At 36.6% G+C, this 12,453-nt stretch overlaps 2 protein-coding genes across 2 annotated transcripts in view; both read left to right on the top strand.

The window, feature by feature from the left end:
- The window catches only part of LOC111441036 (dnaJ homolog subfamily C member 8-like), a 10,267-nt gene extending 7,873 nt beyond the window's left edge, over window positions 1–2,394 (top strand). Inside the window, exons 5-9 of the mRNA XM_023077932.1 lie at window positions 523–596; window positions 1,172–1,285; window positions 1,389–1,496; window positions 1,985–2,023; window positions 2,112–2,394. Of these exons, the coding sequence (XP_022933700.1) occupies window positions 523–596; window positions 1,172–1,285; window positions 1,389–1,496; window positions 1,985–2,023; window positions 2,112–2,198 (422 nt within the window). The 3' untranslated portion in view covers window positions 2,199–2,394. The remainder of the gene's footprint in view (window positions 1–522; window positions 597–1,171; window positions 1,286–1,388; window positions 1,497–1,984; window positions 2,024–2,111) is intronic.
- Window positions 2,395–3,346: 952 nt separating this feature from the next.
- The window catches only part of LOC111437259 (serine/threonine-protein phosphatase BSL3-like), a 19,669-nt gene continuing 10,562 nt past the window's right edge, over window positions 3,347–12,453 (top strand). Inside the window, exons 1-9 of the mRNA XM_023075149.1 lie at window positions 3,347–4,401; window positions 5,289–5,349; window positions 5,438–5,516; window positions 5,624–5,703; window positions 5,782–5,876; window positions 8,906–9,005; window positions 9,728–9,797; window positions 10,902–11,003; window positions 11,086–11,167. Of these exons, the coding sequence (XP_022930917.1) occupies window positions 3,966–4,401; window positions 5,289–5,349; window positions 5,438–5,516; window positions 5,624–5,703; window positions 5,782–5,876; window positions 8,906–9,005; window positions 9,728–9,797; window positions 10,902–11,003; window positions 11,086–11,167 (1,105 nt within the window). The 5' untranslated portion in view covers window positions 3,347–3,965. The remainder of the gene's footprint in view (window positions 4,402–5,288; window positions 5,350–5,437; window positions 5,517–5,623; window positions 5,704–5,781; window positions 5,877–8,905; window positions 9,006–9,727; window positions 9,798–10,901; window positions 11,004–11,085; window positions 11,168–12,453) is intronic.

The raw sequence follows: 12,453 nt of genomic DNA on the forward strand, positions 1-12,453 counted from the left end.
TTTTTTTTTTTTTTTTTTTTTTTTTTTTTTTTTATCCCGTACGTCGTGGAAACTAATAATTTATATCTACAATTTTAGTGACTAACAAATCTACGGCTGAAGAGTTTAATTTGGTTCTACAGTAATATTTTTCTGAAACAGTGAACTTAGTTTATGTCTTAGTGTAAGTTCACTAATTTAAAAGACCTTGGTTTTGGTCTTACCTCAGTGTCCTCCTGCCTAGTGTCTGGCTTAGCAACCTTGTCCATATTTGGTGCAGTAAGATCCGCGTCCATTTGTGCTTACATATTAAAACTTGGTTAAATGTGAGATAAGAAGTTGGCCTGAAATGCACGTAGAGTCTAGGTTCTCCTAATTACAAGGTTCATTTACGTGGCCTCGGTCCTCAAATTTCTGGATAGGCTGAGTTTCATTGCCTGTGGATGTTTTTTCTTCAGTTATGTTACTTGTTTTTCCCCTTTTATTTTCTGGAGCTCTATGGAGTTGGGAAAATTTTTCACTTGTACTTATTTTGAACTTCAGAAGAACTCCTAGCAAAGAGGAAGAAGCAGTTAAAGAAAGATACAGCTTCTAAAATAAAGTCATTGGTCGAAGAGGTGAGCTGAATTCCCTTTTCTTTTCACATTTCATTGTTACTTTATGTTCTACTTGCAATATCAATGGAATCCATTTATGGCTCAAATCTATAGTTGGTTTGTGAGACTGCTACCATTTAATTTGTGTGAATTAACAGAGCTCACTCCCTTATCATGTTGTGAATGAAAAGTTTTGTGAAAAAGTTGAGCTAAGTTACGATAAAGGTCAAGTAATTAATAGGCGTCTATAACTAAGATTTTACGTTTACTTACAATAATATTACATCTAACATGTAAAATTCATCCTCAAACTGGCCTAATTTGTTACAACAGTAACCTAATCATCCTCTATGTAATGGCTTTGTGAGAAATCTTCCAATTGCTCTTTATTCTTTATTTTCAATGCATTTAGCTTGCCTGACGAAATACTGAAATTGAATCAATATAAAGGTAACTTGATTGTGACACTGCAAATTGATTGGACCGTTGAAATTATGATACTATGAGTTGACGTATTCACATGATTTATGTATAGTATTTGTCATAGTTTTGTAATTTGATGCCTGTGACCTCTTATGCCTGTTGATTTGGCACAGGGAAAATACGACCAACAGTATGAGAGTACAGAAGAATTCAAGCAAGAGCTAAAATTGAAGGTTCGAGAAATTTTAACAGAACAAGAATGGAGGAGGAGAAAGATGCAGATGAGGGTATGCAGGACGCTCAGATAATTTGATATGCCTCTGGATTTCTTTTAATTTCATATATTTGGGAAGGATTATTCATTGTCTATATTGCTATTATTGCATTTAGATTTCTGAGGAAGAAGGCAGATTGAAAAAAGATGAAGAAGAAACAAAAGAAATGTGGAAGAAAAAACGTGAGCATGAGGAGCAGTGGGAAGGAACAAGAGAACAGAGGGTTAGTATTTAACTTTTCTATATTCATAAACACAATAGATCTAGTTTTGCTATTGTTTTGGTTCTGTAAGACTGTAGAATGAGTAATTTTGCCTGTTGGTATGCCATTGGAGGCAAGAGAAGACGACCATTCAGAATTCTCAGATATAGGGAGGGAGATTCATGCCAATGATAGAGTACGACGTATAAAGCTCAGACCCTTTTACATGTGCTAGCCTCCCTGCACGTGCCGACGTCTGCCTCGCGACTCTATTCTCTTTTACAGGAAAAAGTTTATGCTTTGTTCTTCCAGTTTTCTGGTTCTATTATCTGGTTTAACACCTTCAAGTTTTCTGGTTTACTTACTAGTGCTTAACATAACGTCATAACATGAATACTTGATGTTCAACTTGGAGCTAGAACATGGAGTTCTGAACCTCTGATTCTTTACCAAATTCTGTACGGAACAAATGGTTTAATTTGCACTTTTGCCTTTCCCTTCTTCATCAGGTTTCAAGCTGGAGAGATTTTATGAAGGGTGGAAAAAAGGTGAGATATGGAATACTCAGGTTGCGTTGAAGTGATGAATGCATGCGACTGAAATGGCCCAAATTTGAAATTTTTGTTTGTGTTACAGGCTAAGAAAGGGGAAACTCGACCGCCAAAGCTGAAGACTGAGGACCCCAACAAATCATATGTCCAGCGGCCAGTAAAGCGAGGTTAAACGAATGAACTGCAACGGAGCTCCGGCGAGTACTCCGGCGAGTAGTAGGGGAGATTGTGGATGTAGGCTGGCAGTATCAAATCTTATTATTACTCGCCTGTAAGCTACATAGTTAGAATGCAAATCTTATCTATATAAACATCAAAGCTGTAAAATCTTATCACTAAAATTAAAAGGATTGTTTTAATTACAGTTCCGTTGAATAGTCGAATGATGGCTACTTGAAAGTAAATGAAAACGAGTTTAATTTTTAAAGAGAGTTCAAAATTAAAATCGTAAAATCACATTTGAGCGTCCTAGAAATATACATAGTAAAAGTTGTAGGGGTGTAGTGGAGCCAACAAAATGATAGTAAGTTTGATTAGTTAGACCGAGATCTATCAAAGGAGATTCATGGCCAATTTCTTATTACAAATGACTTTTATGAGGAAGGCGACACAAAGGAGGCTCAAGAGTTTGTTAAGGAAGGCGGCAAGGTCGGGGAGAAATTGAAAGGCGTTTTCTAGTCCCCTAAGCTGGGTGGTGCTTGTGTGTGGAGTGTGCCCCAACTAAGTCATGCACAAAAATATATCTTCTTCAAGTTCATAGTTTAGCTTCGAAGAAAATGTCTCGTATTGCTACTTAATTGAAACGGGAGCACGTGTTTGCCCTTCTCATTTGAGGCCTACATCCCATCCACGTAGCTTTATCATATTCCTCCGGGTACAGCAGAAATGAACTATGATGACCTATTGGGCCACACATAAACATACACACATAAATACAAATGAAGGCTTAACATACCTTCAAATTAAAATATGATTCAAAACTATTTCGTTTCATTTCATTCTTATGTCGATGTTGAATTCAGGAATACATGACGATTTCTTTCTTAAGTTAATGTCAAAGCTCGAGAAATAAAAAAAATGGATCGAACTATCAACACGACCACAAAAATTTATCATTAACATTCTAATTTTTTTTAGGAAACAAATTATTAATTTTGGGAAATTGAAAACAAAATCTTAAAAAACTATTTTTGTCGTCCATTTGTGACCTGAAGAAAGAGAGAAGACGAGTGTCGTGGACGTGACACGCGCTATAAAAAAGCGCGTGGGGGAAAGATGAAAGCATAGTTGTCCCGACCCCATCGGATTTTGAAGCAAAAAAAAAAACACCTTGGAAGAAGGAGGTGAAATTTTCGGTTTAAGAAAACAAAGAAGCTCCAATCCGTCTTCGGTAATTCCGGTGACCAAAGTCCTCCATTTCCACCCTTCCTTCTTCCTTCCGCCGCCGCCGTTCCTCCTCCCCACGGTGTTTCCTAACATTGTTACGATTTTCATTCTGTCCTGAAATCAAAAGCTATTCGTCCATGGAAGACGTGTTGTTGTTACGTTCATTGTTGCAATACCGGTAATTTTTTTTTGACTGAATTTGGGCTTTATTGGGAGAGAGAAAACTTTGTATTCGTTTCTCTTTCTCTCTTTTGCTTTTGTATTGTACGTATGTGTTTGAGGGGGTCTTGGAGATTGTCATCGGAGTTTTGATTCTTCTTTTTTGCTTCTGAGCTTTATCGCGTGAGGTGAATTACGAGTTAAGAGGTAAGGAGGTTGTGGAGATTGTGTTTTCATTGCAGCGCTTTATTGGGAGATTGATTGAAACAGAGGATTTTCGAGCTCTAGGGTTCCGGCGATGGGATTTGGTTGGAAATTTGAATGTTGATGGAGATTCGTGTTTGTTGTGAATCCTCGTTCGGATCTCTTTGGTAGGGGTTGAATCAGAGGGTTGATGGGAATGGAAGTTGATTCGTCTATGTTGTCCGAGGTTGATCACGATCTGGCGCAGGAACAGGGCACGGCGTCGCTGCCTGCGGAAATGGATGGGGACCAGGATGGGGAGCAGCCTCCTGGGGGAAATGGATCTTCAACTCAGTCGACGGCGACATCCCAACAGCAGGCGTCGTCTACGCCGCAGGTTCAGCAAATCCCAGTTGTGGGGCCGAGACATGCGCCAACATACTCGGTGGTGAATGCGTTAATGGACAAGAAGGAAGATGGTCCGGGGCCGCGCTGCGGCCACACGTTGACTGCGGTATCGTCTGTTGGTGAGGAGGGGACTCCGGGATACTTAGGGCCGAGGCTTATCTTGTTTGGCGGTGCCACTGCTCTCGAGGGCAATTCTGCAGCTACAGGGACACCTACGTCGGCGGGAAATGCTGGCATCCGTATGTTTCTCTTTTCTTTTTTACTTTCTGGTTGCTCCTTTCCCTTTCTCGGTTGCAAACTGAAGTTTGTTGCTTTTTGATTGCTTCTTGGTGGTAATATCATCTGAAAACTGTTTGCACGCAGCCTTTTGGGTTTCTATTCAATTTGCATTTTATATAACGTTCTTGTGCGTGCTATTTGATCGAATTACTTCTCTGCTCTTTGCATATTCCAATATTGAACTGAAGGTTAATCAATTTTCCAGTTCTATAGAACGTGCTGATTATTCAGTGTTATCAACCGAGGTTGGGCTATGTAGCAGATGATGTCTTCAATGTGAAGATCCCATCTCCACAAACCCCCACACGCTCTCCCTCTCTCTCACACACACAAAAAGAAAAGAAAAAAAAGATTTAAAAAAGATGTATGTTCTTGGAATTGCTCTTAATCAGTTTGGGTTATGAATCCCTTTTGGCATTGATAAAAATCATCACAAATTTTGCAGCTTATCTTAAATAATTGATTATGATATTCAGGTATCTACCCTCTGTCTATTGAGTATAATATTGAGGTTTTTACCCTACGTGTCAATCCACAAGCTGGACTAACCTCTCTGAAATATAAATGTTTTAAGTTGCCTACTCTTGTACTTTTGTTCTAGTCTGCAGATAATTGTGCTTATGTTGAGTGCTGACAACATGAAATTCGACTTGTAGAAAGAGTTATTTGATTTGATTTTGATTTTTCTGAACATAGGGATCATCAATAATTGATACCTTAATCTTATCTGTGAATTTACTCAGTATTTCTTTAAGCAGTTCTATAGTATTAGTGATAAATTTCAATGTTTTTCTCTTTTATTTTATTTACTTTAATGCTTGACAATTTTGTCTCACTAATTGAGCAGGATTAGCTGGTGCAACTGCTGATGTGCATTGTTATGATGTTTTAACAAATAAATGGACCAGGTAAGCCTCGGGGAATGATTTTTTTCTAATCAGCTCGTTTTCCTTTACTTCTCATTGAATTACTACAGTCCATGGATTATTTTTTTAGGGTTACTCCACTTGGAGAACCACCCACCCCAAGGGCCGCACATGTGGCAACTGCTGTGGGAACAATGGTAGTTATTCAGGTATCTTGATGTTAATAATCCTATTTAAGTTCTCATATATACAGAATCATGTTTTAGTTTCTATGATCAATGTTATAATTTATTTAGGCCCCTTTATTTCAATATAGGGTGGAATTGGTCCCGCTGGTTTATCTTCTGAGGATCTTCATGTTCTTGATCTCACACAGCAACGTCCAAGATGGCATAGGTTAGAATTTTGAAGATGTTCTTGCTTGTTTGAATTTTACGTTTTGTCTCAATAATATATGGGTTCCGAATCCTGTAGGGTTGTTGTGCATGGTCATGGCCCAGGGGCACGTTATGGACATGTAATGGCTTTGGTGGGACAAAGATACCTCATGGTAGTTGGCGGCAATGATGGCAAGTTACTTTGTCTTATTTTAAATGAGTATAGTAGTACATTTATAGTTTCTTTTTTGTTTCTTGGATAAGAAGTTCTTAATTGATGGTATGAAATTACAAAACGGGGGCAAAGCCCCCATCCAAAGGAGTTACATAAAACCTCTCCAATTGGAAAAGAGAGAGTTATAGCTATAGTGATGAAAGAGTGGAGATCATTTACACCATGAAACAACCAAGATAACGATAGCATGGAAAAAAAACTGTGAAATGAAAGCTCCTTATCTTGAAAGATTCGTCGATTCCTTTCTTGCCAAACACTCCAACAAAAGGCTCTTATGAAGTTCATCCAAAGAAGCTTTTCTCCCTTTTGAAGGGGGAACCTCCAAGAGAGAGTTAGGAGGAAGGTTGGGTCATTATGTAGAGCAATGGACTATCCAAAAGTTTTGAGAATAATATCCTAAGAAGTACCACAATATCACATAGCAGAAGCATATGGCCTCGCGGATCCAAGCTATGCCTGCGAAGAGAGCAAAATTGGATAGAGATAGACATATATGGCATTCTCCTTTGTAGTTTATCGTGAGTATTAATAGCTTTGTGGCTATTGCATTTATAGTTTCTTGAGAAGCGTATTGCTTTTTTTGAGAAGCCATGTAAGCGTTTGAGTCAAGATGCCATACGGCATATTGCATGTGTTACTAGGTTTATTTTTTTATTTTATTTTTAAAAGAAACCAACAGGATATGTATTCAGAAAGGAAGAAAGGAAAGACAATCTATGGGCTGGGAAAGAGAGAACCCCCAACAGAAGAGTACAAAGAGCTTTCCGCTCAATAAAAGTGAGAGAAAGGTACTTACAAAAGAATTTGCTAAAGCTATGACACCCCCATGGAACATTTAGCTGTACATCATCCCTACTAAACTCCGGAGTAGACTTATCTTCAAAAACCTTCTATTCTGTTCCAACCACAAGCTTGAAAAGGCGCTCTTGAGGAGAACTTCCCAGAGATTCAAACAACCACCCATCCACCTGATTTGGGAGACAGATTTGCACCTCAAAAAGATTCAATAATCTTTCCCAGCAGTGTCAGCAAGGGGGCATGTGTTACTAGGTTATAATCTGACTTCTTCACGATGTGAATTGTGAAGGCTGGGACAGAGAGTTTCCATATTTTTGCTTGGTTGCTTAATGCTTTTAGTTTGTGGAGGCGCATATTTGACATGCTTTGCTTGGGCAATGGGGTTATGAGAACCTTGTGAGTAGGCTGTTGAGATCGTGTGCCAACAAGAGTTGTGGAGTGTGATATTTCCGTATTGTTTAAGTATCAATGTGCTTCAATTTAGAAGGATTTTTGGGTTTAAGTATCAAGGAGCTTCAATTTAGAAGGGATACCAAGTGCAATAATGTTCGACCCTTGTATAGGATGCCAAGATAAAATGTTTAGAAGGTTTCTTTCTCTTTTTCTTTTTAACAAACAAGAAAATTATCACAAGTTTCTCAGTTCATTCGTTCATTCTTGTTGCTACCATAAAGTCTTAACACATTTTATCACAGTGCCCAATATTTCATAATTTATTTTTAATATTTTGAAAATATATCCAATGATCTACGATTTGAAACTGTTCAAATGGGCTGCATCGTTTCGGATGGAATACAAGCAACAGAAACCCTATCATGGGCATTCGAAAAGCTACTGAATAAATGTAAAGAGACTTCCTTTAGGAATGTTGCAAGAAAGCATCCTAACAAGGATTTCTTTAGGAATAGTTTAAGAAAGCACCTCAATGAGTCAACAAGAATTGAATAACCTTTGGCATTTTTTTCAGTGTTGTGGGGTAGTAACTACTAAACTCTTAAAAAGAAAACATACCAACAAGCTGCATAATGTTTGATTTGTTGTGATCTTTACTCTCAATTTATCTGTTTTCCCTAAAAAATGTGTTGACTCCTTTCTGAGCAAATAAGGAAGACCCCCCTGCTTCGGTATACAAAATACAATAACTCGGTGTGATTACCAAGTATCGTCATCTTCTTTGAATTCTTTTAGTTTTAGACCTTTCATAAGAACTAGTCATTCAAAATATTCACTTTTATCGGATGTCTTCCACATTGCAAATACATATTTACTAAGGTATGGGTGGAGAATCAACAAATTCTTCAAGAAGGGATTTTTATGGAAACTATTCCAGCAGCATCTTTTGTGACCAGCACCTTTTTATCTTCCTTTCTAGTAATAGGAATTTCCTCAAATCTATTGTAAAAGCTTAGAAAGTTCACTTATTTCCCCATGTTTGAGATTTCTTCTTATGAATTATGAAGATTTTCCATGATTTGGAATCTTTCTCTAAGCTCACAAAATCAACAAATCTTTCTTCCGAGAACTTAAAAAATATTTGTAAAGGTCTCAAGGTCAATTTTCCACCCATAAATCTATCACTCCAAAAGGATGTATTCTTGCCATTGCCTGTTCTAAACGAAGAGAATCTGTTGAAGGAACCTTTAAGCTTTCTAATGGTCCATTAAAGGTTTCTTCAACGATCTGCTTTCTTTCACTTTGTAAACCGTCCAAAGTTCTTCTTCTCATATATGTCATAGCCACCATTAATGCCATAATTCATTTGGTTCATGTAGGAACCTCTATAACCATTAGTTATTGTTGCAAGTCTAAATTAACTTGCTCTTTTTTAAAAAATATTTTCAAAGAATTACATGTCCCTTTCTTTGAGAGAAAGGCTGACTGAATCTAAGGCGATAGATAATCTAAATTATTTATCTAGATATTAGGTAATCTAAACAAATCCCTATATAATAGGTAATAAGATAAGATAAATCTAAATAAGTCTTTAGTTAGTAGGTAACAATAAATCTAAATAATTATCCTTAGTAGGTAACAATAAATCTAAATAATTATCCTTAGTAGGTAACTAAATAGGACGTCAACTACAATACTACTTCCCTTGTTTAGTATGGAATTACACAAATCTCCTTCAACCGTTATTATTTTATTTTAGATGGATTATGTATAATTATTTCATTGCACTACTCAGGAAAACGGCCACTGACTGATGTATGGGCGCTGGACACAGCAGCCAAGCCTTATGAATGGCGCAAGTTAGAACCTGAAGGCGAGGGTCCACCTCCTTGCATGTAAGCTTTCCCCTTATCTTTGTTTCTCTCCCTCACTCTCTAAGGAAAAAAAAAAAACAATTTCATTGATGTGTGAAATTTACAAAGAGGGGAAAGGATGCAGAATCCAAAGGAGTCATAATAAACTTTTCTTTGTTTCTCGTTTATACATGTATGCAATTGGAGTTATTATAAACTTCTCTTGATTTCTCACTTATGCATAAATGCATTTTTTCCTTCAATTGTTTGTGATTGTGACACAAAGTGTACCGGGGGAAAAATAAAGAAAAGGAAAAGACAAAGTTCTGTAAAGATTTCAAACCATTCATAAAGGACCCTGAAAAAAAGGTGGAAATTGGAAACAGTGAAGTTGGGGTTGAGATTGGGAAATGGATAAGGTATGTGTGGGGTAAATGAGACAGAGTTTAATGTCATTAATGGTTGGTCTAATTTTAACACTTTACCAAGTTTTGAGTTGTTAATGGATCCAATTGAAAAATGTGACGGTGCAAAGCAAATATCATCTTTAGTTGGAGGGTGCAATTTTCTTATACCTCAGGCTGGCTTGTGCAAATTTTGTTTTTCTTTTATTTTCATTTTGAAGATGTTGAACTTTGGGTTTAATTTTGATAATTTAATTGTTGGAAATTGTGAACTTCCTTTTACTATCTATCCTTTGGCCCAGAACGAATTTCTGTTCAATGTTATCATCGTTATCCCTAATCTAGCCATATATTAATTAGGTATGCAACTGCAAGTGCCCGGTCTGATGGTCTTCTTCTGCTATGTGGAGGAAGGGATGCAAACAGTGTGGTAAGTTTTAAAAATCGTCAATCCTTCCATAGTATTTATTATTTGTGGATGGTTGCTTTCATATTGTTTTGTGCAAATTCATGTCAAGCATTATGATTTATTTTTTATTTTTTTCATTTTTATAATTATGATCTAGGACTTCAGAGAGCCAACAATCATTGTTCATGTGTACACATATATTTGAAAGGAGAATATTATAGGAAGGAGTAGTCGTTATTTGAGGAAAGAAGAAGAAATATAAAAGGAGCTGAAATGGTATCGTAATTTTCATGTTTTTGTCTTTTTTGAACCACAAACACACTCCATCATCCACTTAATTCACCTTCGGCCGAAACCTTTTTTATCTTAAAAACTTATTCAATAAAGTCCAAGTCAGCTTGATCAACTTCTTTCTTTATATCAAGCTTCAAAAGCCCAACCCCTTTTCTTCTTGGTTTTATAATCTTCCAAAATTTTGTTTGCAATTAGAACAGTATCGAGGATGTTTTTATTCCTAACCTCTATAAAAGCACTTTGAGTAATGGAAATAGTGGAAGGCATCACTAATTTCTTATATCGGGAGAATCTCCTTGAAGGACATTTACAGATTTCCAGAAGGAAGCCAAAGAATCTTATAGTATTTTTTAGTTGAATTTATATTTCCTTATTTTTCATCAGAACGTCATTATTTTTGGTATGGATAAATCAGCAAATTTTGTGACAATGCAATTTATATCTCCTCTCCCGAAATCTTAAAGAGTTCTCGAAAGCCTTCTTAAACAAGGCACATCTTTGGTTTGGTTGCACATCTTTGGTTTGTTTGAGCATCTTTGGTATATACATGCTGAGAAGAAATCAACGTGCTACAAGAGTGATTAACGAGATAAACTCTATATAAATTCTATTTAAAGATATGGTATACCAACTCAAAGAATGAACACAGAAGGAAAAAACGCAAGGGAGACAATTGAAGTAATAATTCAATTGTTTACTATTTTTTTTTCGGTTTTATGTTTTCTGAATGTTCCATATGTTATGATTTTGGAGTACGATACTCTTGTTTCTTCAATATATATAAGTTCTGTACTTTACTTTTTTCTTAATCCATTTTCTAATTTTTTTTAGCCATTGGCAAGTGCCTATGGGCTAGCTAAGCACAGAGATGGCCGTTGGGAGTGGGCAATTGCTCCTGGTGTCTCACCATCTGCAAGATATCAACATGCTGCTGTAAGATTTCTTTCTTTCTTTTGGTCCCTCTGTAACTTTGTACACTACGGGAAGTCTGGACATGTGCTTGTACTTCTTTCAGGTCTTCGTAAATGCACGACTCCATGTGTCTGGAGGGGCACTTGGTGGGGGGCGCATGGTGGAAGATTCGTCAAGTGTTGCAGGTTCTTGATTTCAGTGATTTAGTGCTAACTTCCCCACTTATGCTGCTATGTTGTATTGGATATTCAAGTTACTTAAGTTCTTTTGAGTCAAACTATCCTGGGTGGGCTAGTGGTTAAAGGGACAAGATATGTGTTTAAATGTCTTTGAGGTCAGGTATTCGAACATGAAACCACTTATCTAATGTTAAATCTTTTCATTTTCTTAATGAAAAGTTCCGTTTCTTGTTCAAAAAAACCTTATCTTAATAATACATATCTTTCAAAGTTTTGGCTGAATGCCACCAATTATTGTGAAGTCAGATCAATGTCTTGAGGAATATGTTGAAGTTCATAAAAAGGCTTGAAAACATCCATGGTTATATAAAAAAAAGTTCTTTATGAAGGTTTCCATTCACCATTTCCACTTCTTCCCACGTGAATGCTCATATTATGCATTCATAAAATGCATGCATAGCAATGATGGTGCTTAGGAAGGGAATTTCATAGAAAGAGGCAGAGATAAGTAATGGGCATTCTGAATTTGATTTTTGGGTAGTTATTGGTTTTATTGGAGAGGTTGGTGGAACAAAATGTTCCATTTTAGCTGCAGGCTTAAATTCAAAGGGCTTAGAGTGAATACATTCGCTCTATAGTGGCCACCTACATAGGATTTAATATTCTAGGTGTTTTGTTAGCAACCAATTGTAGTGGAGTCCAGCAGTTATCCTGTAAAGATTAGTCATGTGCTCAAGCTTACCTAGACATTCACTGATAAAAGAAGAAGTCACAAAAAACTTAGGAAATGTGAGGGCTGTTAAGTGTTTTATTCAAATCCCAAATCTTGGTTCAAAAGTAGTGGGCTTGGGGTTTTATAGTCTTCGTTTTTAATAAATGCTTAGGATGTTTGGTAGAATGATTTGGAATCCGTTGAACTCCTAAAACCATTTTTCAATGATGTTTATTTTAAGGTTATTGCTAGTTCTCCTTCCCCTTTTTTGTTAATCGTGGGGATATTTGGCAGAATAATTTTTTTTTAATCAGAAACGTTACATTAAATAAATGAAAAAAAGACCAACGCTCAAGGGATACAAACTTCATAACAGAGTGAAAAAGTAACAAAGTGGAACGAGTAGAACAAAAAAGCAAACCCACAAAGAGAATGCCAAAGAGAAACTAAAAGCCAGCTCACTAGCTGAACAAAGAAAGAATTTGGAAAGAGAGAACTGGGCAAACAAACTCAATCTGAAAAGCAGCCCACTGGAAACTACAAAAAAAGCAAAAAAAAAAAAAAAAAAAAAAAAAAAAGT

This window comes from Cucurbita moschata, unplaced genomic scaffold, assembly GCF_002738365.1.
Source record: "Cucurbita moschata cultivar Rifu unplaced genomic scaffold, Cmos_1.0 Cmo_Scf00003, whole genome shotgun sequence".
NCBI lineage: Eukaryota > Viridiplantae > Streptophyta > Magnoliopsida > Cucurbitales > Cucurbitaceae > Cucurbita > Cucurbita moschata.